The sequence below is a fragment of the Triturus cristatus genome, chromosome 4_2 (genome assembly GCF_964204655.1).
Source record: "Triturus cristatus chromosome 4_2, aTriCri1.1, whole genome shotgun sequence".
Lineage (NCBI taxonomy): Eukaryota > Metazoa > Chordata > Amphibia > Caudata > Salamandridae > Triturus > Triturus cristatus.
The window spans coordinates 573,709,386-573,733,431 of record NC_140586.1 but is presented as its reverse complement, the minus strand read 5'-3'; the positions used below and the strand labels follow the sequence as shown (position 1 = coordinate 573,733,431).

The window sequence follows — 24,046 nt, the reverse complement described above, 5'->3', positions numbered from 1 at the left end:
AATCAGCCTAATTTTTTGCATAGTGCTGGTAAATCACTGTCCTTTTTAGGTCTCGCCTAGCTATTGCGTACCAATCGCTATGCGAGACTCTAGTAAGGGGCTCCCAAAAGTGCTCCCAAAAGTGGATTGCATGGCGAGCACGCGCACAATCACGTGCATCATGCCGCCATGCAATCCACTTTTAGGAAGCGCTTCAGCCCACTGGCGCATGCACCTACTTCAAAGGGTCCGCTCCGCCGCCTGGAATGCGCTCCCCCGCCCCTTGCCGCCTCAAAGCCCGCGTTTAGCGAGATTTAAGTGACACTTAATAATACAATGGGATCAACCACCATAGAAAGAGCGCGGCCGCACTAGAACATCTATGCACTAACACCTATATTACCCGTAATTTTGCCACGCCGCTTTCGCCTGTATTTAGATATCACAACTTTCTGGATAAAACTTGATGTATCACCTTCGTATTCTATAGTGTTACCTTAGTATCAATTCAATACGTCACACAGGCATTTCCTCGTTGTAAATAATTCTCGCTTCCTTCCCGCCACCCCCCCCCCTTTTTGATGCGAAAGCCTGTTTCCTGTCGGACCCGACAACTGGAAAACTACCACTGTAAATATACCACTACCCATTTGATATTGTTTTCTTACTTTACTGTTCCTTGTTATTTCAATGCGTTATCCCATTTACACTGTACAGATAATGTACTCATTACCAAACATGTGGCACAAACCTAACGTTATCATATGATGTGTGTCTTACGCATGTTTTGACTCCAATATGCCTCTCAAATACTACTGTGACACTCGATGCATATAATCTGCATTTTGCCTTCTCTCAATGCGCTGTCTACGCTCGTTGATATTATCTGCTTCTTGCGCCCTCACAATGCGCTTTCCACGCTCAATATGCTCTCGTCTATTCCTTATACCTCCATTCGGTCTCGTTCCAATCCAATGATATTTCTCTACCCTACTGTACTGGTTTAAATCTGTCTCCCAAATATTCGTAAACGGAAAACGTGCCCTTTTTCTTCCTTTTCTCTTTCTATTGTTTCTGCCTATATGTTATCTTCCTTTCAACTAACAAATATGCTACCTTGGTTTAAATAACACATTACATGTGATGACCGCTGGCTTTTCATACATTGCTATTGGACCTTGTTTAAAAATGTTTTAATCCTATACTGACCGGTATATTTAATTTAAAATGGCCCGCTGCGAATATGCTACCATGTCTATGATCATATTACATGTGATGACCGTTGGTCCATCACACATTACTATTGTACCTTGATGAAAAAATGCAATCCTGACTGACATGTATATTTCAATAACGCTTGTGTACATTTATGATACATATATAACTTGTATACCATTCTGCTCACTGCACCTCCTGTCTTCCTTCTCTCCGACCCTATTCGGCGGCCTTTTACTATTACCTCCCCAATCTCCCATATTTCCGTTTCTTCTTGTGTGATTACCAAAAATGGGTTTTCTTGCCTTTTCCTTATGTGTTGTCTTTTATTCTTGACGATCAATTACTCGATCCTACTGATCTAAACAACCGTACGTCTCTGTCGTTGTGTGCCTTTCCTCTCTTTCCCTCTTCGTTCCCCACCTACCTATTTCTTGGCTACTGCACAAACTAACAAAATTCACTTTCCTCTTCTTTCCCTTTCTTTCACCAACCCTATTAACACTCCTCCTTTCCTTCTTGGGGATACACACCACTCTCCTCTTTTGCTAATTATAAATGTATGTACAGCCCTGAGGAAGCCCCAGGCAGGATGACCATGTAAAGGGGTGAAACACGTGGTGGCTGTTTCTTCACTCACTCTTATGGATAGAGTGCCTGTACTACCATAAACACCTTACAAACAAGCATTGGCATAGCCACAGTTGCATAACTAAATACTTATAAGGTTCCAAAAGCGAGACCTATTGGCTATGCCAATGCTTGTTGACATAGTTTCAGGGTGTACATGTATTCACTATAGCCAACTTGTATCAGGTGCTGTCGAGTCACCAAATGGTTTGATAGCTGAGGCATACCATAGGTGCACTATAGAAAAATCACAATGGGGGCAATAACCAATCATGAATCAACTTTTAACACACCCATATATTACAATTAGCCATGCCAGCTTTCACTTGAAAAAGTAAGATCCTGCCTTTTCCACCTCCACAGTACTTGCAGTCACTGGCCCAGCCTGGCACAGTTGGGTTCTTTCCCGGGGCATAACAAAGGCTCCTGCAGCACCTAGGATGCAGTGGGACCCTCAACCCATTGCCCCCCCCCCATTTAGTCCAAGATCAATGAATATCTTCGAGAAATCGGAGACTGGGTGCCCCTTATCACATTCTGCAGGGGGCCCTATCATTTTGTGTTATGCCATTGGTTCTTCCTTAGGCTATATTTGGGCAGCTCATGCCCATAGGAAGCATACAGCCTGTTGCACATGAAAAAGCGCAGGTATTTAGGAAAGTCAACTCGCCTGGCTTGCCTGCATTACACAAAGCAAGCACAAGGTAGCGACATAATGCAAGGCATTTTAAACCCCATCTGAGGCATAGGCACAATGTAAATATCCACAATAAGCTTGCTCTCTGGCAGTATGGAACTCAGCACTGCCAGCAGAGGTCTACAGCTGTCTTTAGCAAGAAGTTAAAAACAGATGAAGTAGAGCTGCCTCTTTAGTGCATCAGTGTAGATTTACTGCAGAAAAAGCTGCACCAATCTGCAAGTAAATAGTTTTTCCAGATCATCTTGGGTGATTCAGAATAGCAGGCTGCTTGTGAAGCAGTGCTGCTTTTACTAAGTCTGTTTGTTCATGCACTGTGGAATCAGTTCTACTCTGTCCATTATCATCTGGCTGGCCCCTCCTCCCAGGCCCTGCTGCACGAATGAAGACATGGGCCAGGATGATTAGCTAGTGGAAGGGAATCGACCACTCCATGAGTATGAGTATGCCCTCTGCTTGCCTTTCGACATAATGGGAAGCAGCTCGCAAGCTTCAGATCCACTGTGAGTTTCACTGCAACATGTTGTTCGACAGTCTATTTCATTGCAGCACCAGTTTGGTATCCCCAAGCCCTGAAGTGCAACCAGCCACCTGCATTTGCTTCTCTTAAAAAAATGTTTATGTGCTATTACTCCCCCCTCTCTGCAATATCTCAGTGTTACTAATGAAATAACGTGGGAGGAGGGTTGTTGGTTGAGAGGAACAGTGTATCAGGAAAGGTTCAAAAAGAGCCATTCAAGACTGTCAAATTGGAGCTTGCCTTGTTGTCCTCTGAGTGCTAATCCTAGGCAAATGTCTAAAACAACCTAGTAACTGTGCCATGCCTACTCCTATTGGATTAATGATGCTTTGCATCAGCACCCAAAGGCCCTTACTTCGGTGCCTATGTTTTCTCTTCAGTTACCAGCCTTGTGGAGAGCCAAACCCTCTATGGGGATGCTGTTTTTTAAGTGACTTCACAGTAATAGATGTTGTTACAGGATATTTCAAATACAATGAAGGCTTCTAGGGGTGAAACCTTTTGTACTTGGCTTTCTACCCAAATATAGTTGGGATCTGCACTAAAAGAAATGCCAGCTTCTTCTTTGTGACTGCAGTGTTTGCCACCATCCAAACATGCACCATGAAATGTATTTGCCATTGTGGCACTAGCCACAAGCAATTGGAGCACAGCACTAAATTTGTCTAGAAACAATTGGATTGATTTTGGATATCAGTAATATGTGGGTCAAAGCACTAAATACATGAAATATGCATAATCCCAGCTCTGCCTGTGTACCTACTTAAATAAGGCCAAAATAAGCTGAAGTCTTGTTATCCTTGATAATTACACCAGCAGTTGGTTGCCCATTGTCTAGTTATCTCCTTAAGAAGGAGGAGAAAACTTGAGCTGTGCAATTCAAACCCAGGAAACAGACTATGGATTATGTCCACTTTTCAATTGACATATTGTTTAATTTGACTTGAATGGGAGTTTGCTCCTGCTTGTATCTAACTCAGACTCCAAGCATCTAATCCCCACAGCATTCTTTTAAGCATGTTTGAAGCAATGTCGCCAAATGGGTCAGCATTGGTAGTCAGGCAATCTGAGCTTTTAAGTCCTCATTGTGAGAGGCCATGTGTTTGTTGCAAGAATTATTACAGCCCATAAACACTGACACTGATCTGTGGGAAATGTATTGAGTTATATAATTATCACAGATTGCAAGTTTTACTCTCAGAATGCGTCATAACATGGGAATTTCGGTGCATGTGGCATCACATTCTGCACATCCCAGTATTTACTGGATAATTTAATTTAACGAGTGGTGCAATCTTTATTGCACCTGGTATTTACAGTTCTTTCAGATAGTAGAGACATGCTTAATCTTTCTTTGATTGGTCGTTAATCCAATGTATGAATGAAGAGCAGCCTTGATTGGTGTCTGTAAAGCATCTGGGATACCAGTGCATGCACAATAGATCATTGCCTGGACTGTGCACCGAAAGTTCACAGAGTGTAGAAGGACTTGAATTTGTGAAATAAAGAAAGTTGAATAACCACTGTTTGTGACTTTTTCTGAATGGTGTTCCTTGAAGGATAAGTTGGTGAAAATCTGAATACTTAGTACTTTAGTTGCTTTGAGTCTTCACCTACTCTGCTATCTAAACTTAGACTTTTCTCTGTCCCTCATTCACCTGATGTTGTTCATTTTAAGATGCTCTGCTATCTAATGGCTAAGGGTATCGAGAATCCATGAGCTATTAGTGGATAAAGGAATTCTAAAACGACTTTCAGACATATTTAGGATGCGCATCAAAAGATGTAGTGCTATTCTTAGTCTATCATCAGTCTATCTTCCTTCAGGTCTTTGTTAAGTATACACAGATTAAATCGGACTTTGTGCTGTCTCTTTATTCCTGTATTCACTGATTCACCAAGAGGTATAGCAGAAGATGGAAGGCATAGGGAGATGTTATCTAGATCCATATTGTTGAGCATTACCTGGATAAGAGGATCATCAGTGGAGCCTCCATTTATGTTGAGAAACTCAGTCTGTAGTTTTAGTTTTAAATGCATTGCAGACATCCAGGTTTGACTAAGGTGAGTGTAATGATGGAATTAACCAACAAAACTTTAAGAAAGGAGACACTTATTTGTGGAAAGCAATGTCTTCTTGACTGAGGATTATTGACTGAGGAGGTCAGTCAATGGCTCAATATGAATCATGGACATCATGGGAGAGAGATTAGAGCCCTTTGAAACTCCACAGCTGACAGGCATCTGTTGCGTTCTCAGGAATTCCATATGCGCAAATTGTTTTATGCCTGAGAGGTCAGTGTTGAACTAATTTAAAACTGTGCTAGTGATGCCCAGGCTGAGATTGGAAAGTTTCACAGAAGGCTAGGGTATCAAAAGCCAATGAAGAGTTAGCAGCACTATGTGACATGGATCACCATTAGCAGGGATTGACAGAACAAGATCTATTAGGTGAATGGTAGCAATCTCAGAACTATATTTGGGCAAAATCCAGATTAGTACTATAGGAAGAGCCAGCAATGATAAGGGCGTTCCTGAAGTTGCTTTTTCAAGATTTGAGTGAAATGAACTTGTCGACCAACAAGTTGCTTTTAGAGAGTATAGAATAGTGGTCCGTGACTGTGCTAACACGAAGTTAAAGGAGTGCCGGTGGAGATACTTTGGGAGGTTTTACCTCATAGGAGGTGGAGATCTCATTGTTGAGTCTGATTGCATCAATTTCTAATTAAAATATTTATTTGGTTACTTGATTTCTGAAATCGGAGACGAATGTGGAGATGCAAGTGCAACAGAACAGTGTTTTGTCAGTTTCGAATAAAGCTTTAGTTATTTTGTCAGACTAGTTTGTATATAGTAATGAGCATTGGCAGTGACAATGTTTTTCTGGGTGTGAGGTTGACGAGGCCATGTGTTTAGAAGGGCAAACAATTTTTGCAATTTTCAGGTGATTGTTTTGTTGCCATCAGTTTCTGGATTCACCAAGTTGTGGAGTGTTCAGTTGTCACCTTTTTGGATGTATTAAGGTAAAAGTGTCAACCAAGGTTACAAGGGCACTGTTCCAAGTGAAAAACAACATGTCAAGGTCTGAGAGGATGGTAGAAGTGAGTGATATCAGTGTTTGTATGAGTCTATAAATTAGGGCGTTCTTAAATCATCTTCTGGTTATTACTGATCCTTTCTGAAGAAACCTCAGATACCAATATAATAGTGATTGCAGGATGGGTGAACCAGTCTAGAGCAAGAGGTTCATGACATGTTAGGCAAAGCAGGCCAGGAATAACTAGGTCAAGGTTGTTGTCTTTGGAATGCGTTGATACAGTAACATGAGGCATCAGTTTGACTCCGGTAATAACATCTAAGGAGTCTCTATCACGGTTTATGTTGTGATCTGGTGAAAGAACGAAGTCACCCAGGGAAGTATTGCTAGAAAGAGAAACTGAGGCAGAAGAGATGAAAGTGCAGATGTTAGCAATGAAGTGTACGTTGTAACCAGGCAGGCAACAGATATGATGTATCAAAGATTGGTGTGGCTGTGAGAGTTAGTCTAGCATACACGTGTTTAAAAGAAGAAAAGGAAGACGCAGGGAAACTCAGAACCTGGATGGATTTACTATCAGGCAATGGCGGCCCCGGGTTTATGTGATTAATGTTACTGGATGATGGAGCAGTAGTCTGGAATAACATAGGCTCCCATGGGAGTAAACCACATTTCTGTAGTAAGAGAACATCTAGGTTATTGAGAGTGATCATGTGTTTAGTGTCAGAAGTATGAAATCTTTGATGAGCAGACGTTTATGAGTTAGAGTGAGAAAGGAACAAGGGTTCTGGAGAGGTGGGATGTTTGTTTTGTGTGGTGTATTTTAATGTGAACGGGATGGTTATCAGAAGCTTGATAGACGTGGGGCATTTTGTGGATGAAGCCTGCATCATGACTGAAGGAGGGGGATGGGAAAGATGAGACACATGATGGCTTGCCCTATCTGAAGGTGGTTCAAGACAATTTCAGGGAGAACTGATGTACAGATCAACTTTAAGAAAATTGTTGCCACTCACAAGGTGAACACAATGAAAGGAATGATGGTGTTAATAAAGATAGTAGAGATGTGTTTCACTGATGGTTCCTGCTGTGAGAGCTAGAATGCTGTGGGGAAGAGGGGGCTCTGATTGAAATGTTGCTTGGGTCGTGCTGGCAACCGGGAACAGAGAATGAGTAAATATTTCCACGGCTTAGCAGTTTCCACATGGATGTAGAGATAATCTCATTGACATGTTGGTGTCACACCTTGGTGATACATGTAGGTGTATCACCAGTCTTTACTTCATTCATGAATGATAGTATCCAAAAGCATTATGAACATTCCTGAGATTGTGAAGGACATGAAGTAATAACAGCAGCTGGGGTCTGAAAGCAAAGCAGTTCACGCAATGTTTCTGGTTGCGAATGAATTCTGCACAGGTGATATGCTTATATCTCTAAACAGTGATTCAAATGTAATCAATCTATTAATAATCCTGTGGAACGGTCTCATAAATGGTCATAAAATAATCGTTCCTAAAGCAAATGATCTATACTACATACTCTACTGTATTCAGCCTGATGCCGAAACTCAGAAGTAGGACAACTTTCAAACATTGTGGAACTATTTAACACATCTTTTCTTTGCCGCCACTCTTGCAAGACATTTGCGATGGGTTAGATGTCTGCTATTTCTTTTCCATCAAGTTGACCTTTACTTCTCGTTTGCAAACGACGCTTTGGCTGTAGCGCTGCTTTAAAACGGAGCCGCTAATGAGAACCTCCTTCACCCTATACAGTAAGGTTTCAATTCCGGTGGAAAATACATGGTTACTGTATCAAAGAGCACAAGGTATCAAAGCCTTACATTATGTCATTCCCGCCTTTCAAGTGCTCAACGGAAGTATGCATTGTACGGCCAGGTTCACTTTCTGGCGTGGGCGAACACGTCATTTGCCATTCCTGCTGCAGAAAATCATGAAAGTGGGGAACAGGCACACTGAGGTTTTGTGTATATCTATTCTCTGACATTTCACAGGCTCAAAGCTGGGTTTAAGTCTGCCCAAAAATGGTGTGGGTGTTTGTTCTCCTCAGAGAAAGGACGACTGAAGGGCGGGAAAATGGTTTTCTACAGCAACATGTGGAGCAACCATTGTACTGTACTTGCACAGCAAGGAGGGATGGGAAGCCAAGAGAGTGCCTTTACCTGCTTTATTCATGCATCTCCAGCAGAGAGAGGTACAGAGATCTTAGGGCCCAGGGATATGCGGGGGGTCTAAATTAACGTAGGGCACATTGCTGTACATTTTGTGGACAAAGACTCACCACGTTAAGTTGTTTGTTTCCAAAGAAACAGTACTGAAATGGGCTTGTCTCCTTTCAGGATTATCACATAAATGTTGGAAGCAGATTTAGTTACTTTTGGCGCATGTTGCTGCACTGTGTTGTGACAAAGAGGTAGGGAAAACTGCACTATATCTACTACGATAAGGCGCTATTTTCTCTCTCGTCTAACGCTAGCGCACCTTAGTACATAAAAACACTCATCTACCACTCATGGTATGCCCCTTGATGCAAAGTAACACAAAGTGCATAGTTCAACTTTGTGTTACTTTAGGCAAGTTTCCAATGCTAATATATTGCGGTGCGAAGCGTTAGTAAATTTGGGCTTCCATGTGGAACCTTTTGAGGCAATTAAAAGTATTGCTAGGTGCTAGCAACACTTTCAACTTCTCAAAGTTACCTTTTGTCAGTTGTAACATTATTTCCTGGACATTGTTTGAGAAGAAATGTGTTAAATCTTCACAGTAGTCCTGCTACAAATGTCATAAGATCCTTCCCTGGCACATTCTAATCGGTAGTACCCTCATGTTCAGCGGTGTGTTCCACATGTGAATGATGCAATTCCTGTTGCCTCAGTGCATGTTGCATTACAGAATATGTGACTAGGGAAATTGTATTGATTGTATGTAGGAATATTGTTTACAGAAATATCATCTGACAAATATATTGTGCCCTAAACATTATGTACATCAATGTAGTCCCATTGAGTTGAGGTTTTCTGTTAACTTCAATACTGGTCAGTATTTTTGTAAACGATATTTAGGACACAATATTTATGGCAGAATATGTTCTCACAATGATGTTCGGTGACACACTACTTGCTTGACGGGGACTTCAAGCACCACTCTTGTGAAGGCTGCTTAGACCATGATCACACACTTAGAAAATAGCCAGCAACATGGAACATAGGTACTCAACCCGTATGCACTCTGCACCTTTGCCAGCACAGCCAATGGCTGAAAGTAAGATTAAAAAATAAACTTGAAACATTTTCAGAGTGTTGATACTACAGTCACTTTATTAATGATCCGTCAATTTCCACCTCATCACTTTTTTCATTGCTTGTTCAATCAGAAGACACTCTAAGCGCACTTATCAATCTGTGCATAAAAATGATTTAATGTAGGTGACAAACATGCCTGTCTTCCTTTTATATTTGAATAGGGCAGCATTAAAAGCATAACATGATTTCTGCAAACTGAACTTATATTTTTCAGTTCTTTCAATTTCTATGTCAAAAGACAGAAAATGACACAGTCCCACAGATAATTTGTCACAGAATAGAAAATACCGGTGTCTAGCTAGGACACCGCACTGAGCTCAGAATATTTTGCACAGCACTTTGATTCAGGTGTATCAACTATTACATAGAGGTGGTTTCGTGATGGGTCCATTGCACTTCACCTACTTCTTGTGCATGACAAAAAAACTGAGGGCCCGATTCACAGAACTAACTTAAGACAAAATCCTAAACTTACTACCATTTTGGTATTCACAGAAGGCACTTACTCATTTCGGTATTCACAGTAGTTAGGAGTCCTAACTTTAGGACTCCTAAATGCCTTCTGCGAATACCGAAAGTCTTAAAATTAGGATTTTTCCCAGTTTAGTAGTAGTAAAGTTAGGACTACTAACTTTAGGACTCCTAAATGCCTTCTGTGAATACCAAAAGTCTTAAAGTTAGGATTTTTCTCAGTTTAGGAGTAGTAAAGTTAGGACTCCTAACTTTAGGACTCCTAAACTGAGAAAAATCCTAACTTTAAGACTTTCGGTATTCACAGAAGGCATTTAGGAGTCCTAAAGTTAGGACTCCTAACTTCTGAGAATACCAAAATGAGTAAGTGCCTTCTGTGAATACCAAAACGAGTAAGTGCCTTCTGTGAATACCAAAATGGTAGTAAGTTTAGGATTTTGTCTTAAGTTAGTTCTGTGAATCGGGCCCTGAATGTTCCCTAACACCTTGGTTGTGGCTTAAATCGCTGCCTGTAGCCACTTGGGGCCATGCTGGCCTTTGATGCCAATCACCCTAGGAATGCGATTAAGACAATTTGATTTATGATCTTATTTGTACCATTGTTGTTAAGACTCCACCCTACTTCTGTAAAGTCCAAAAATCGTCAGTACATTCCAGGGGTTGTTGGCACAGCTCATTTTCAGACAGCATATGAGATGGATGGGAATGGTTTCTGTTAGACCTGAACCCTTCAGGTAGCGTTTCTCCAAACGTTTTGCTTTCTTCTCCTGAGTTTTGCTGATTCTCTTGTGGTGGCCTCAGGACCTGGGGCACATTCCCACTGTAAATACAGTGCAAAAGTGTGAACACCCTTCCAACACACATTAGAAAGCAGTGCGGACCCGGGTTGCTGAATACGTGTCTAGCCTGCAATTGCAGACTGGCGTGCGTTCAGCACTGAGGGTGTCTATAAACATGCGTCAGGCATGCCATTGCAGGTTTGTGGGTGCCCTTTCACCGATGGTATCCCTAAATACCTGTCCAGCCTGCAATTGCAGGCTGGTGTGAGCAATTGCACACTTACTAAGACTGTCCTAAGTCACTAGCCATCCTGAGAGGACCTTTAACTTTCACCCGAGTACCCCGAGGGTACGCCTTCAGGAGTGAAGCAAGTGGTAGATGAAAAGCAGGGCAGGAACACATATATGCCCCCTGCCCAGGTAGTGCTGATTACCCATGCTCTTCCCCTAGATTAACATGGTGAAATGGTTGACATCAAGTCAGTGCAATAATGGATTGCAGTGGAGCAGCCTCATGATGTTTCCTATCCTTGGATTTGCAGCAACGAGCCCTTGCCAATGATAAAAGTGGCTTTGTTGTAATTCATGTAGAAATGCCCCTATTAGAAAGTGGACATGTCTGTGCTCTCAAACTCTTTGCATACCTTGGTGCTTGGCTCCAACCCACAACTTGAGGTTGGGGGAGCACATTGGGGCATTCCCCAGTGACAGCCATAAAAAACTGGGCATGCAGCTAGAATGACAGACCTCTGCCATTGCGAGCCGGCTGGAGAGATTGGTTTTGACACTTGGCCTCTGGGAGCCAGATCATGTACCCACTAAAGATTAAGATCTGCATTCCACGGCCCCATAGCAGACAGGACTGAAATTTAGGGGACACATTTGTGGTTCAAAGGGAGACCCATTGAACCACCACTAACTTCAAAGGCACACTACAGTATAACTACTGGTGCGATACTACAGGAAAGGATGAGATATGCTTGTGCAGATGTGGTCCAGAGAACCTGGACTTGCATGATACACATTGCCACAGGAATCTATTGTGCAAAAGGAGAAGTACTGCATGCCCTTCCTGAATTGTGACTGGCCTGGGCCGACTATCTGCTTCTGTGTGGCACCCTGAAGTGTGCTCTTCAAGGGCTTGGTGAGCTTGCCCCCAGTTCTTTCAGAGGTTCTCAGGTTCTTTGATGTCCTAAGAGGAAACTACACTATCTATCTGTGACACGTGAAGAAAGCGGTGCCCTCTCAACTGCCCATTTCAACTGCTGGATGCCAACTGATAGTGCAGCATGGGTGTGGACCTAAGTATTGGTCCAGGAGACTGGACTGCCTTGTGTGGAGCTCCAAAGCCTTGCCTGTATCCGAGGCATGTGGCACCCTCATCATGGGGTCCTTGGCACGTATAAACGTCTCATTGTGGGTGAGTGGATTCACCGGTTGCGAGACCCAAAGTCGCGTGCATCGTCAATCGTGCCGCATCTCTTTCGTGCAACACACTGACTGCATACTCATTGTGTGCAGTGCCCGATTCACAGGATGCGACTCTCGGAGGTGGGGGCACAATGGCAGTAGTGCCTAGTTCTACCTCGTGAGGCATTGCTGAACTTGCACCTGTGTTACAGGAAGTGTGGTGCGACCAATATTGACGTACACCAGACATGCCTCATTTCCAGGGAGGTACGGAATTTGCAATTCTATGTTGTGTGTGTGAGACCAATTTCATTTGATGTGGCCAATCTGAATGTACACCAGATGTTCTGCCTTATTTCCAGGGAGGTACTGAATTTGCAACTCTTCATGTGTGACTGGAGTAGTCTGGTGCGACCAATCTCAAAATGCACCTGACATTGTACCTTATTTCCAGGAAGGTATGGAATTTGCAACTTGTCGTGTGGGACCAGAACGGTCAGGTGCGACCGATATCATCACGCACCTGACATTGTACCCAGATTTCCTGGGTGCGACTCTGATCAATGTGACTGTAATGGGGTGCCTTCTTCTTTTGAGACGTTACAACAAACAAATGATGGACGGAATGCTGACAATGCATACATTCTCCCCCAGTCAAGAGATCTGGGTTAAATCCATCGTTCTTTTGCCCACTACACCACCCCAGTTCAGACATGGCCATATGCAAATCAGTCTAGACCCTGTGCCTCATGGGAACAGTCCAGCCCGAACTGCCAAGCCATGTCTTCCCTGGACCAGAATCAAGCATCCTAGGACCGGTTTCTAGCTATCAGCCGTCATCAGCCAGGATAGCTTGACTCCAATGGCGTAGTGAGCACGGGTCCCACGTCTGGGAATACCCATCCCACTTAGGGCGAAAAGCGTTACAACAAACAAATGATGGACGGAATGCTGACAATGCATACATTCTCCCCCAGTCAAGAGATCTGGGTTAAATCCATCGTTCTTTTGCCCACTACACCACCCCAGTTTAGACATGGCCATATGCAAATCAGTCTTGACCCTGTGCCTCATGGGAACAGTCCAGCCTGAACTGCCAAGCCATGTCTTCCCTGAACCAGAATCAAGCATCCTAGGACCGGTTTCTGGCTATCAGCCGTCATCAGCCAGGATAGCTTGACTCCAGTGGCGTAGTGAGCACGGGTCCCACGTCTGAGAATACCCATCCCACTTAGGGCGAAAAGCGTTACAACAAACAAATGATGGACGGAATGCTGACAATGCATACATTCTCCCCCAGTCAAGAGATCTGGGTTAAATCCATCGTTCTTTTGCCCACTACACCACCCCAGTTTAGACATGGCCATATGCAAATCAGTCTTGACCCTGTGCCTCATGGGAACAGTCCAGCCCGAACTGCCAAGCCATGTCTTCCCTGGACCAGAATCAAGCATCCTAGGACCGGTTTCTGGCTATCAGCCGTCATCAGCCAGGATAGCTTGACTCCAGTGGCGTAGTGAGCACGGGTCCCACGTCTGGGAATACCCATCCCACTTAGGGCGAAAAGCGTTACAACAAACAAATGATGGACGGAATGCTGACAATGCATACATTCTCCCCCAGTCAAGAGATCTGGGTTAAATCCATCGTTCTTTTGCCCACTACACCACCCCAGTTTAGACATGGCCATATGCAAATCAGTCTTGACCCTGTGCCTCATGGGAACAGTCCAGCCCGAACTGCCAAGCCATGTCTTCCCTGGACCGGAATCAAGCATCCTAGGACCGGTTTCTGGCTATCAGCCGTCATCAGCCTGGACTGTTCCCATGAGGCACAGGGTCAAGACTGATTTGCATATGGCCATGTCTGAACTGGGGTGGCGTAGTAGGCAAAAGAACGATGGATTTAACCCAGATCTCTTGACTGGGGGAGAATGTCTGCATTGTCAGCATTCCGTCCATCATTTGTTTGTTGTAACGCTTTTCGCCCTAAGTGGGATGGGTATGCCCAGACGTGGGTCCCGTGCTCACTACGCCACTGGAGTCAAGCTATCCTGGCTGATGACGGCTGATAGCCAGAAACCGGTCCTAGGATGCTTGATTCCGGTCCAGGGAAGACATGGCTTGGCAGTTCGGGCTGGACTGTTCCCATGAGGCACAGGATCAAGACTGATTTGCATATGGCCATGTCTGAACTGGGGTGGCGTAGTAGGCAAAAGAACGATGGATTTAACCCAGATCTCTTGACTGGGGGAGAATGTCTGCATTGTCAGCATTACGTCCATCATTTGTTTGTTGTAACGTTCTTCTTTTGAGAGGCACCCCTGCTTCGTTCTCCATTGATCCACTGTTCCTCTAGTTGGCCCTCAGTGTGGCAAACCAAGTGCCCTCTCCTTACCCGGCTTTCCCAGATGACACCTCATTGCCAGGTAGTATTGCCAGGCTTGGGCCTGGGTGGTTATAGTGACTAACTGGGCTGGATGAACGCTTCCAAGAACCATCGGAAGTGGGTTTGGAGACTACGTGACTCCCCTGTGCTTCACAGAACTGGGCTGGTGCTGGAAGGCCCTTTGGGGACCCCTTGGGTGTGACTAACTGTTGCCCTAAGCCTGTTTCTGCTCCGCGTCCTGTGGGTGAACTTCTCAAATGGCTGCCATATCCCCTTTTCTGACTGCCTCCTAATTGACCTGGCTGCCTAGCTCTACCTGCTGCCCTGGGACACTGATTAAGAGTGACTTCTGCCACCTACGGCCTTGTGCCCGGAGGGGTGTCTCCAATTCATGGTTGTAGGATAGTCAGGTTGAGTTGGAGGGCGGAGGGAGGCTTGCGGCCACAGAGTCTGCAGTGTGTGACCAATTGACTTGCTGGGTATCAGTTACACTGCATTAGGATGCTGAGTGTGTATGTGTGCAAGCCCGTTCTGTACAGACTTGCCTGATATCCGTTGCACCGTGTATCAGTGTGGAGTGACTGAGTGTGTGTCAGAGTGACAGTGGAGAACCGTCATGATACATGACACTGGATGGCAGTTTGCCAGATACGTTGATTTCTTGTTATAAAAGTATTACGTTTGATATTTTTTATTCCCCGTGTGGCCTTGGCCTGCGGTACTGCTGAAAAGTAGTATAATTCTCTGCATGTGCATATTTGCCATATCGTTGTGACCTGGGGTGCCCCCTCAAACTGTGTTTGATTGAATTAAATGAACTGCTCCAGTTTGCCCAGGTTGGAGAATGTCTTGCAATGCATAAGGGTGCTTGGGGAGGCTGTAGACGTAAAGTCTCTTTTGTGTGGCTCTGTGTATTTATCCTGAGTGAGTGGTGTGCCAATGCTTTACACATTGTCTCTGTAGTAAGCCTGATTGCTCAGTGGCAAGCTACCCAAGAGAGAGCGCAGGTTATACAGTGGGTGTAAACACCCGCCCCTGACGGGAGTGGACCCTGCCTCAGCCAACCAGAAAGTGCCAGTTCCAACAGTGACACTGTGTTATTATGCCTTTCTTCAATCCCATCCTTAATGTCGAATAAAACAGCACTATCTGTAATTTTCCGACATTGCTAGCAGTACCCTCCTGACTATCTCGCAGTGGGTCTCATTGCGTCAGGCACAGAGACATTTTTTCACCAGTACTGCTTATCTTTTTACAATTCTGTTAATATAATGAGCTTCAACCAGCGGCAGATGAAACACCTCGTTTGAGATTCAAAATGCTCTCCATGAGCTTTAGGCTCGGATGCATTTAATTAGAAACCCCCCAAAATATTTTCCAGAAACAAGGAAGGGTCTGCACTGCTGATGCCCTGCTGGTGTTTGTGTTTCTCATGCAATGATCACCGTTGTTTCTTTGGCACTGTAAATTGACTTTTCAACTTCTTTGAACTAAACTTGCTATGTTGATTACTTGCATAAGCCTAACTTTTGCCAAGATCTGATTTATATTCTGGTCCAAACCAGAACTAAAAGATCTCATCTTCTATTAAAAAGGGTACTTAATTAACTATTGATTTGTGCTCAATTATTCAGGACCAGCAATGATCAGTGTTGATGGGACAGATATTTCACCACTGCCTGAGCCCAAATCAAAGGAAAGCTATTGCAGTCAGCCACTTATGATCGCCTTCCAAGCAGGGCGCAGCAGTTTTATCTTTAAAGGCACCAGATAAAAATGAAAGCTATTTTAACCTAAATATTTTTTAATTTGAGGAAAACAGCCACGACTTCCAGTTCAAACAGAAATATATGGCGCTATGTTTCCCATTCCATAGTTTGTCATTTATTTAAAAAATGTGGTCACTACATTTTGCTGGTATTTCTTTTCTTTCATTTTTAAACTGTAGAAGAAAATATGTCACAGTCAGTGCGGCTACCTTCTACAGTGGAGAGCAGGCCGCAGGATCCTAGAGAGGTAGCATGGAAAAGCAGACATATATTCATCACCCGTTGACACCTGGAATATAATTTAAAATTTAGAATCTGCAAATTGCTAGTCAGGATTACATCAGTAAATCAACCAAAAAGCATTATTAAAGAAGGTGGCAACTTCGGCACTATGATTAGATATTGCCTAATGGTCATTCGAGTACAATTTTATGATGGAATGTCATGTGCTGTGAAGGGCGGCAATAAATATTCCCCATTTGCTCATTTGCATGCACAAGATTTGTTAGAGTTTATGTGGGAAATTGTGACTTTTAGTGTGAGAAACAGCTTGCAGAATGACTCAGCTTCCGAGAAGGGGAAACTTAATTCATCTCCCGCAGCAGTTTTTTAGGATGTTGCTTTAATAAACCAATCCTGTTATTTTCTTCACAGGAACAGTAAATCTAACTGTTTTTGCATGAATGATGATAGTGTCAGGCATAGGGGTATGACCTTCTTCCTGGTCATTTGACAGACACTGTTTCCAGTCTTGGAATGACGTGTGACAGCCTATTGCATTCTGGGTTTTGTAGTCTTGTCTTACTTCCATTGAGATAATCAAACTAGTACACCTAAAATTTATTATTTGTAGGTGAAAAGTTCAGAACTGGAGGAGGTGTCCGCAAGGGCCTGGATTAAAGTGGTCACCCTAGTCAGGCAGTTGTATTAGCCTCTCTGTATTCATTAAAGAAGCCATCCCACATCACAAATAACTGTGATGTCTAGATCAGAATTAAACTCATGTGGCTTTTTGGGTTTACATTGCCACAAAACATGAGAATGATGAATTCATGTAGTTTTAAGTCAAACATCTCTCAGTGCTCGAAAAAGTTCAAGTTATCAATGCAAAGAAGATAAGTAAACCATTCCAGCGTTAATGTATCAGACGCTAATTGAGATGTGCCATTCCCACAGCTGACATTTTGGATGTCAAAACCACGAAAAGTCACGACTCAACAAGAGACACCTCTAAAAAAAACAAATCATTACTTCAAAAGAGACCAGTCCTATCATCGCTCTCCACACTTTTTAAGCCATATACCAAAACACCTTCATCACCACTAGGCTTTGACTTCCTGATCTAGAAAATGTGGAACACTGCCCCTCAGTCCCTCTACCAACATACAGTCTTCTGCTGCTCTGCGCAATTTCTCACCATCCAAATCCCTCAACAGTGCTCGTTAGTCGAACCAAGCTAATGGTTGATTTTCTAAATCTGAATTCCTATCCTTGTGAATGTTGAAAATTATAGTCATGACGGTGAAAGCTACTTTAAAAAATATAAAACTAAAAGGAGAGAGAAGAATGCAACAAAGGAATACGTTTTACTTGCACTACGAGATTTCCACGTGCTCTCCATGCCACTGGAGTCAAGCTATCCTGGCTGATGAGGGGTGATTCCCCGAAACTGGTCCTAGGATACTTGTGTCCAATCCAGGGTGGACCTGACCTCGCAGTTCGGGCTGGGCTGTTCCCATTGGGCGCATGGGTCAAGACTGATTTGGATATGGCTAGATTCAAACTGAAATGGCATGGGGAGCAAAAAAACGTTGGTTTTGGGACCAGATCTCTGTACTGGGGTGAATGTATTACATTGTTCTGCATTCTGTCCATCAACTGTTGTTTTTGTATATTTTTCATAAAAGCATTTTACCAATATGCTATGTAAAGGTAGGCGTGCAATGTGTACCTCCACCCACAAAACATAAAAAACAGCACAACGCAACAAAGAAACATCCTGCCAAAAGGGCTTAGTATAAATAACATGCTGTGAATTGTGATATGACTGAAAAGGAACTCTTAATTTGAGCCAGTGGTTGCTGGTGTTGTGCACCATCCCTTATTTTTAGGGACCAGCACTTATTTTTCTGTATCCGTACTCTTACTGAGTGCACGAGAGAAAAAACACACCCAGATCAGAAAGACGGAGGAAACAAAAAATGGCAAAACCATCACAAACAGAAAGCAGGAACCTGCAGGAGCAAGAAAAATGTACAGGGAGTGTCTAATAGTGGATTAAAGACTACAGGCCTTGGTATTTAGCGTGCCATGTTTAATTCCGCTGGTTTCTGAGCAGATATTCATACGCTGGCACTCTTTCTTTCACAAATTCAGCACTACTGAAAGGAGTACGGTGGAAAAATGACAGGAAAAAATTATAGCTTCAGATGCTAAAATAATTGGCATTTTAGCCATAAAGAATACATTGTTCTGTGATACTTGTACCGTCCCACTTGTCCTAAAAAGTGTCACAATTTTATTTTATTCATATACATTTATTAAAGCTAGTTCCCTGCCATGATGCAAGGTTTCAGACCGGTATTTTGTTGCTGAAAGGGAATATATAAACAATATATATAAAGAATATATAACGAAGACGAGAGGTGTACAATTGTAACGATTGTAAATATTGAGGCATATATATTACTTTTGAGATGATCTGATGAGAGTGCAATAAGCTAAAACCAGTCCCACAAAGAACAGACTAAAAAGAAAATTCTGAAAGAGCAGAATTGGAAAGTCAAATAAACTGTAGAGGATGTAACAGTAGGGCCAGAGTTGGCAATTTTGGAACGGGAGAGCCTGGTTTGAGTCTCGACGTCGGCTCAATATCCTGTGATTCTGGGCAAAATACCTAAGGTCCCTAAGCCTTAGAAAAAAAAATGTAAAAAAAAAATGCGACATTGTGTAATGTAACTGCTGCTCATATAAAGCACTCCAATACCTTTGAGTTGAGTTTGCGCTATTAAAAATGCTAAAATATAAATTGTAGAAACAACAGAAAAGAACTTCCTCTGAAGGAGGAGGGCTTTGGACAATGACAAAGCATGTGGTCAGTCTAATGGGCAAGGCTTTATGGAATATTGTCCATGTGTCAGTGCCGTCCAACCTGCGGCAGCGGCCAGCAACAGTTTAATATGGTGGGGCGCAATGCCCAAAAAATTTGCCTTTGCTGGAGGGTCAGGCTGCATCTCTCTCTCCTCCTGACGCTCTCCATCGGCAGTTACTAGGGAGGAAGAGGAAGGACTTCCTCTCTTATACAGCGCAAAACCAGTGAATCCTGGAGCAGCGCTGCAGCTCCAGGATTGGTTGGAGCAGGCTAATCCAGCCCTCATTTTGAGGCGGGGGCCCTGCTTCTGCAATCCCTCTGCTGTTTTTCAGCATAGTAATTGCAGGATCTGAAGTGTACATGTGAGATTGGCCCCCTGCCCTCACACTGTAACAGCGCAAGCCTGGGAGACATTAATAAAATTGTCCTTTTTGTGTGTGCCTGCTGCGCTCGCAGCAGGCGGGGCGACGCTCCTCCCCCATATAGGAGGAGCAGCCACTGCGAAAGTGGGTGGCAGGCTAAGCTTACACATGTTCAGTGGGACTTCACATATGAGGCTCCGTTAAAGAAACTTCCATTTCCAGGAGATAATTTCAAATGGAATGCTACTTAATGGAGGCCTGCAGACTACACAAATGTCTTACACTGTAGCATCTTATGGCCTATTTAGCCAAGTTTTCATTTAATGCATTTGTATCTTTGTTGTCTTCCAATAAATACATATCTTAAAAAAGATGTGTGAAAAAATAAATATTTCTGTTCTCAAAAGATCTTTAGGTGGACTATGTAGCTCTTTTACAGACTCTTTTCTTATAAACATACTCACTTAGTAACATTCACTCGTTACTCATAAAAATAACTGCCTCACCTGTTCAATTTGCAGCTTGAAAATCATTAGCACAGGAAGGGTGTGTTGCTGTGGAACTCCAATGACCGGGCTGGGCAATGCATGGCACTCAGTTTCTAGTGGGCATGCCTACTCTTCTGTCCCCAGCCCACTGCCCCGCCAAAGGATAGTCAGACAAAAATACCTATATATACATATTCTTTGGTATGTCTGTTGTGGATGTTCTGCTTTTCCATTTATCCATCCACAACATCTATTTAGTCTTGAGGGATCGGAAGGCACTGAGAGTCTAAAACAGCATGTTTTGATTTATCGTAATGTTGACTGGGCTTTAATTAAATCATAGTGCAGAGTACCTGACACATTCCAAGGCCGATCAAAACAAAAATGAAGATCATGGACATTGACCAAACGCCATTGCCCTACAATTTGCAGTTACCCATTATTTATTTCAGTGATTGTGAGGTACTTTGTTCAAGTAGCATCAGCAGAGGCTAGAGAACCCTTTAATTAGAGACCGTGGCTTTTTGGGTCAACTTGACAATTGTCAACATGGCAAGCTATCTGAGGTTCCGAAGGAGGCTATCCCGCTGCAGATAAGGCAGAAATATCTGTCTGGGTGGCAACCTTGAACAAGGGTTTTGTGGTTTTGCGGATGTGGTGGATTTTCAAGGGAAGGAGAAGGAAAAGACGGAGAGAGAGGTGGCCTATAAAAGCAGGGGAGACTGTGGATGGATGCAAACACTTGTTGTTGCTCCAACTTGGATGACCTTTTGTACACCACTAGTTTGTCTAACTCATGGCTGATTAAGGGTTGCAGGATGACCTGGAAATGTTCAACAAGTTAAAAGTGACAAAATCAATGCCTATTCTGTTGGAACTGGAAGCAGTAGAGAGGGAGCCTTACCAGGGGAATATTGATGTGATTTAGTTTGATTTCTTTTTGTGAGTTTAAGAGGTTGTAAGTGGAAGATGCCAGTCAGGGTGATTGAGGAAGAGAGTCGGATTTTGCTGTTAGATTGAACCTAGATTTTAGGGTGAGTGTGGGAAGGTAGCCTTATTTGCACTCCACCGAAGTGATTAAGTAAATGAGGGGGAAGAGGCACAGATTTAGAGGTCAACATCAAAAGACCAGTTGTTATCTAAGAAATTAGAGCGTGGGAGCATTGTCATTCTAGGAAAGACAAACGTGTCAGGCTTAAATGGGCAAGTCAAGAACATGGGAAATTCCTGAGAAACTTTTCCAGGATGGTATGCTATCTAGAAGACGAGTACATCAAGGAGAAATGGTGATATTGGTAAATGATGGCAATTTGAAAAGGATGGGGTTTAGTAGGGATGGACGAATTTTAAGTTGAGGGAACATTGGGAGCAAGATCGTGAGAGTGAGAACCCTTTGGGCAAACGAGATGATTAATGCAGCAGTTTACCATAATAGTATACTTCTTTTGTAAGTCAAAGCCGTAAAGTGTTATGGAAAGCTTCGCCTGGGACAGAAAAGGCTGCCATTTTCACAATCAAGAAGTGGCATCTTTAGTGAGAGCTGCACCACATCTACCAAATGTGTGTCTGAAAAAAGAAGAAAATCTCATTTTTCTCTACCCCACCGTTTCACTAGAGGGTGGAGTGGAAGTGGTGGTAGATGTCCCCATGTTGCTCTCAGTAGCACATGCAGTCCAGTTACTTTCAAGCCAGTAATCCCCAAATCACTTAATAGATTTCAACTGCAATGTTTCTTTTATTAAAACATGCTAACTTGTGCCTGTCAATTGCCACTGATATTTTTGTGAGTACTGTGTATTTATTCAATGGGAATAATCCCTTTTAACAATACTTTCAGATGGGTTATAGAGGGGTGAGTACGCACTAGGCCATACACTGGAAATCACGTTTTATGTTATCATTGAGTTGAAAATTAAAAATACTGTTCTTCACGAATACGCAAATAATCTTTAGCATAGTGACTATTAAATAATTACGAGTGTATGGAAACTATTACTGTGTACTGCATTATTTTCTCTGAAATATCAAAAAGTAAATACTGCCCGTACTTTATAGCTGAAAGCTCTCTGCACCAGATGTACCTCAATTTGACGCTTATAAACATGTTTTGTTTCATTTTTCAGCAAACGTATGTGACAATGAACTACAGCGGTGCCAGAACGGGGGCATATGCCACAGAAACATGAGGTGCGAATGTCCCGCGGGCTACACCGGCATTTTGTGCGAGAAGTTGAAGTGTGAGAAGGAGTCTGGTGGCTGCGGCTCCCGCAATGGCCAGGGGGCGGCGTCACGGAGCTGGGGACTCACGCCGACTGTGCTGCTGGGAGCCATAGTGCTCGCCCTTGTCTAAGCTCCGACGCGCTGGATGGCATCGAGTTCAGACTGCTTACATGAATGTGCCACCTGAAAACAAACCAAGAGCAAGCAAGCGTTTGCAACAAAAACAGAAAAAAAGAAGGCCTAACTGAACTAAGCCATATTAATCAAATTGTGGACTGCATTGCGAGTCAAGACTGTTAATTTGTGGCTCAAGGCAGAAGATGCTGAATACTATTACAGTAAAAATTAACAACGCCAGCTGCAGGAGCTTACAGTGGAATGAAAGGCTTTGACAGCGCCGAGCAAAACAAAACCAGAAGGGACACACACAAACTTCCGCTACTCTGATGGGGTGCCCTACAGTACCTCTGCCCAGTCTGTGGACCAACCAAATAAAGGGATTCTTTGCTGTCAGTGCATTGTGGGTGTAAGGAAAAGCTGCCATATTGGCCTGCTTCAGTCCCTGAGCCCCTCTCAACCTGTGCTTTAGTGAACGTTGCTCTGTAACCTTTGTTGGTTGGACAATTTATCTGTCTGATGTTAGTGATGCACTTGTGTAACAGCCCCAAAACAAGTCAAGCCAGTCATACCCTTGTATATACATGCAGCACTACGTCAATAACAGGCTGGTGTTACCGTACAAGAGTGGCTATAGAAAAATAAAGTGTATTTATCCTTTTGTATTCAAATGAAGTTATTTTTCTTGAAATACTGTTCAGATGTAGATTTTTTTGTATTATTGCCAATTTGTGTTACCAGACAATCTGTTATTGTATTTAATTATGATTCAAGGAGAACAGAGTTACTTTTTATTTTTTCCTTTTAATTCATTTTTGTTCTGTTGTGCAGAGATTTCTCTGTATGGGCAGCGTGCTGGCATCAAAGAATATCCGTTTACATATATAACAAGTGTAATAAGATTCCACCAAAGGTCATTACTAAATGTTTTCTCGTTGCTTTAACACTGAAAGGTTTAAAATAATAAAATTTCCCGTATAAACAGTATCAGGAATATGTACTGCACTTTGTTATAACAATTAAAAGCAAAGCCTAATTTATTTCAAATTTCTTTCGTTAATCTTTTGTCTTGATCGAAATGAATGTTTCTTTAATCGTATTTGAGCTGCTGTGTCAAGAACACACGCATTGTACAAATCACCATTACGTCATGGGCGTGATTAGAATGCATGGACACTGAAGACATACGAGACGTTCAAGAAGCTTCCATCATCAATGGAATATTGGTAGGGCTGAACTGATCATGCAAGATGTGAAGAAAGCAGTGGATAGGCTGGGAGATGTTTTCAGGGTTCAATAGGTTTGGAGATGCGTTCAGGAATGGAATAGCTCATGAATGCTCTGTCCATCCTGCTCCGAAAGCACACCTTTAAGAGCGGCACATGCATAAAGCCAATGGCTAACACAATGGTGCTGAGTAATTATTGACCAGTTTTCCTATTGATCTTCAACTTTCCACTTTTATTGAGTCTATCTTGTAGATGCATTTCAAACTGGGTTTCACCTTTACTTAAAACGGAAGAGGCCCAATCAGCAGTTAGTGTGATA

General features: G+C 43.0%; 1 protein-coding gene across 3 annotated transcripts in view; it reads left to right on the top strand.

Moving 5' to 3' along the window:
- The window catches only part of NTNG1 (netrin G1), an 800,162-nt gene extending 776,725 nt beyond the window's left edge, over positions 1-23,437 (top strand). For all 3 annotated transcript variants that reach the window (XM_085602246.1, XM_085602244.1, XM_085602247.1), the window contains one exon: positions 22,285-23,437. In XM_085602246.1, coding sequence (XP_085458372.1) covers positions 22,285-22,511 — 227 coding nt within the window. In that variant the 3' untranslated portion in view covers positions 22,512-23,437. The remainder of the gene's footprint in view (positions 1-22,284) is intronic.
- The last annotated feature ends 609 nt before the right edge of the window (positions 23,438-24,046 follow it).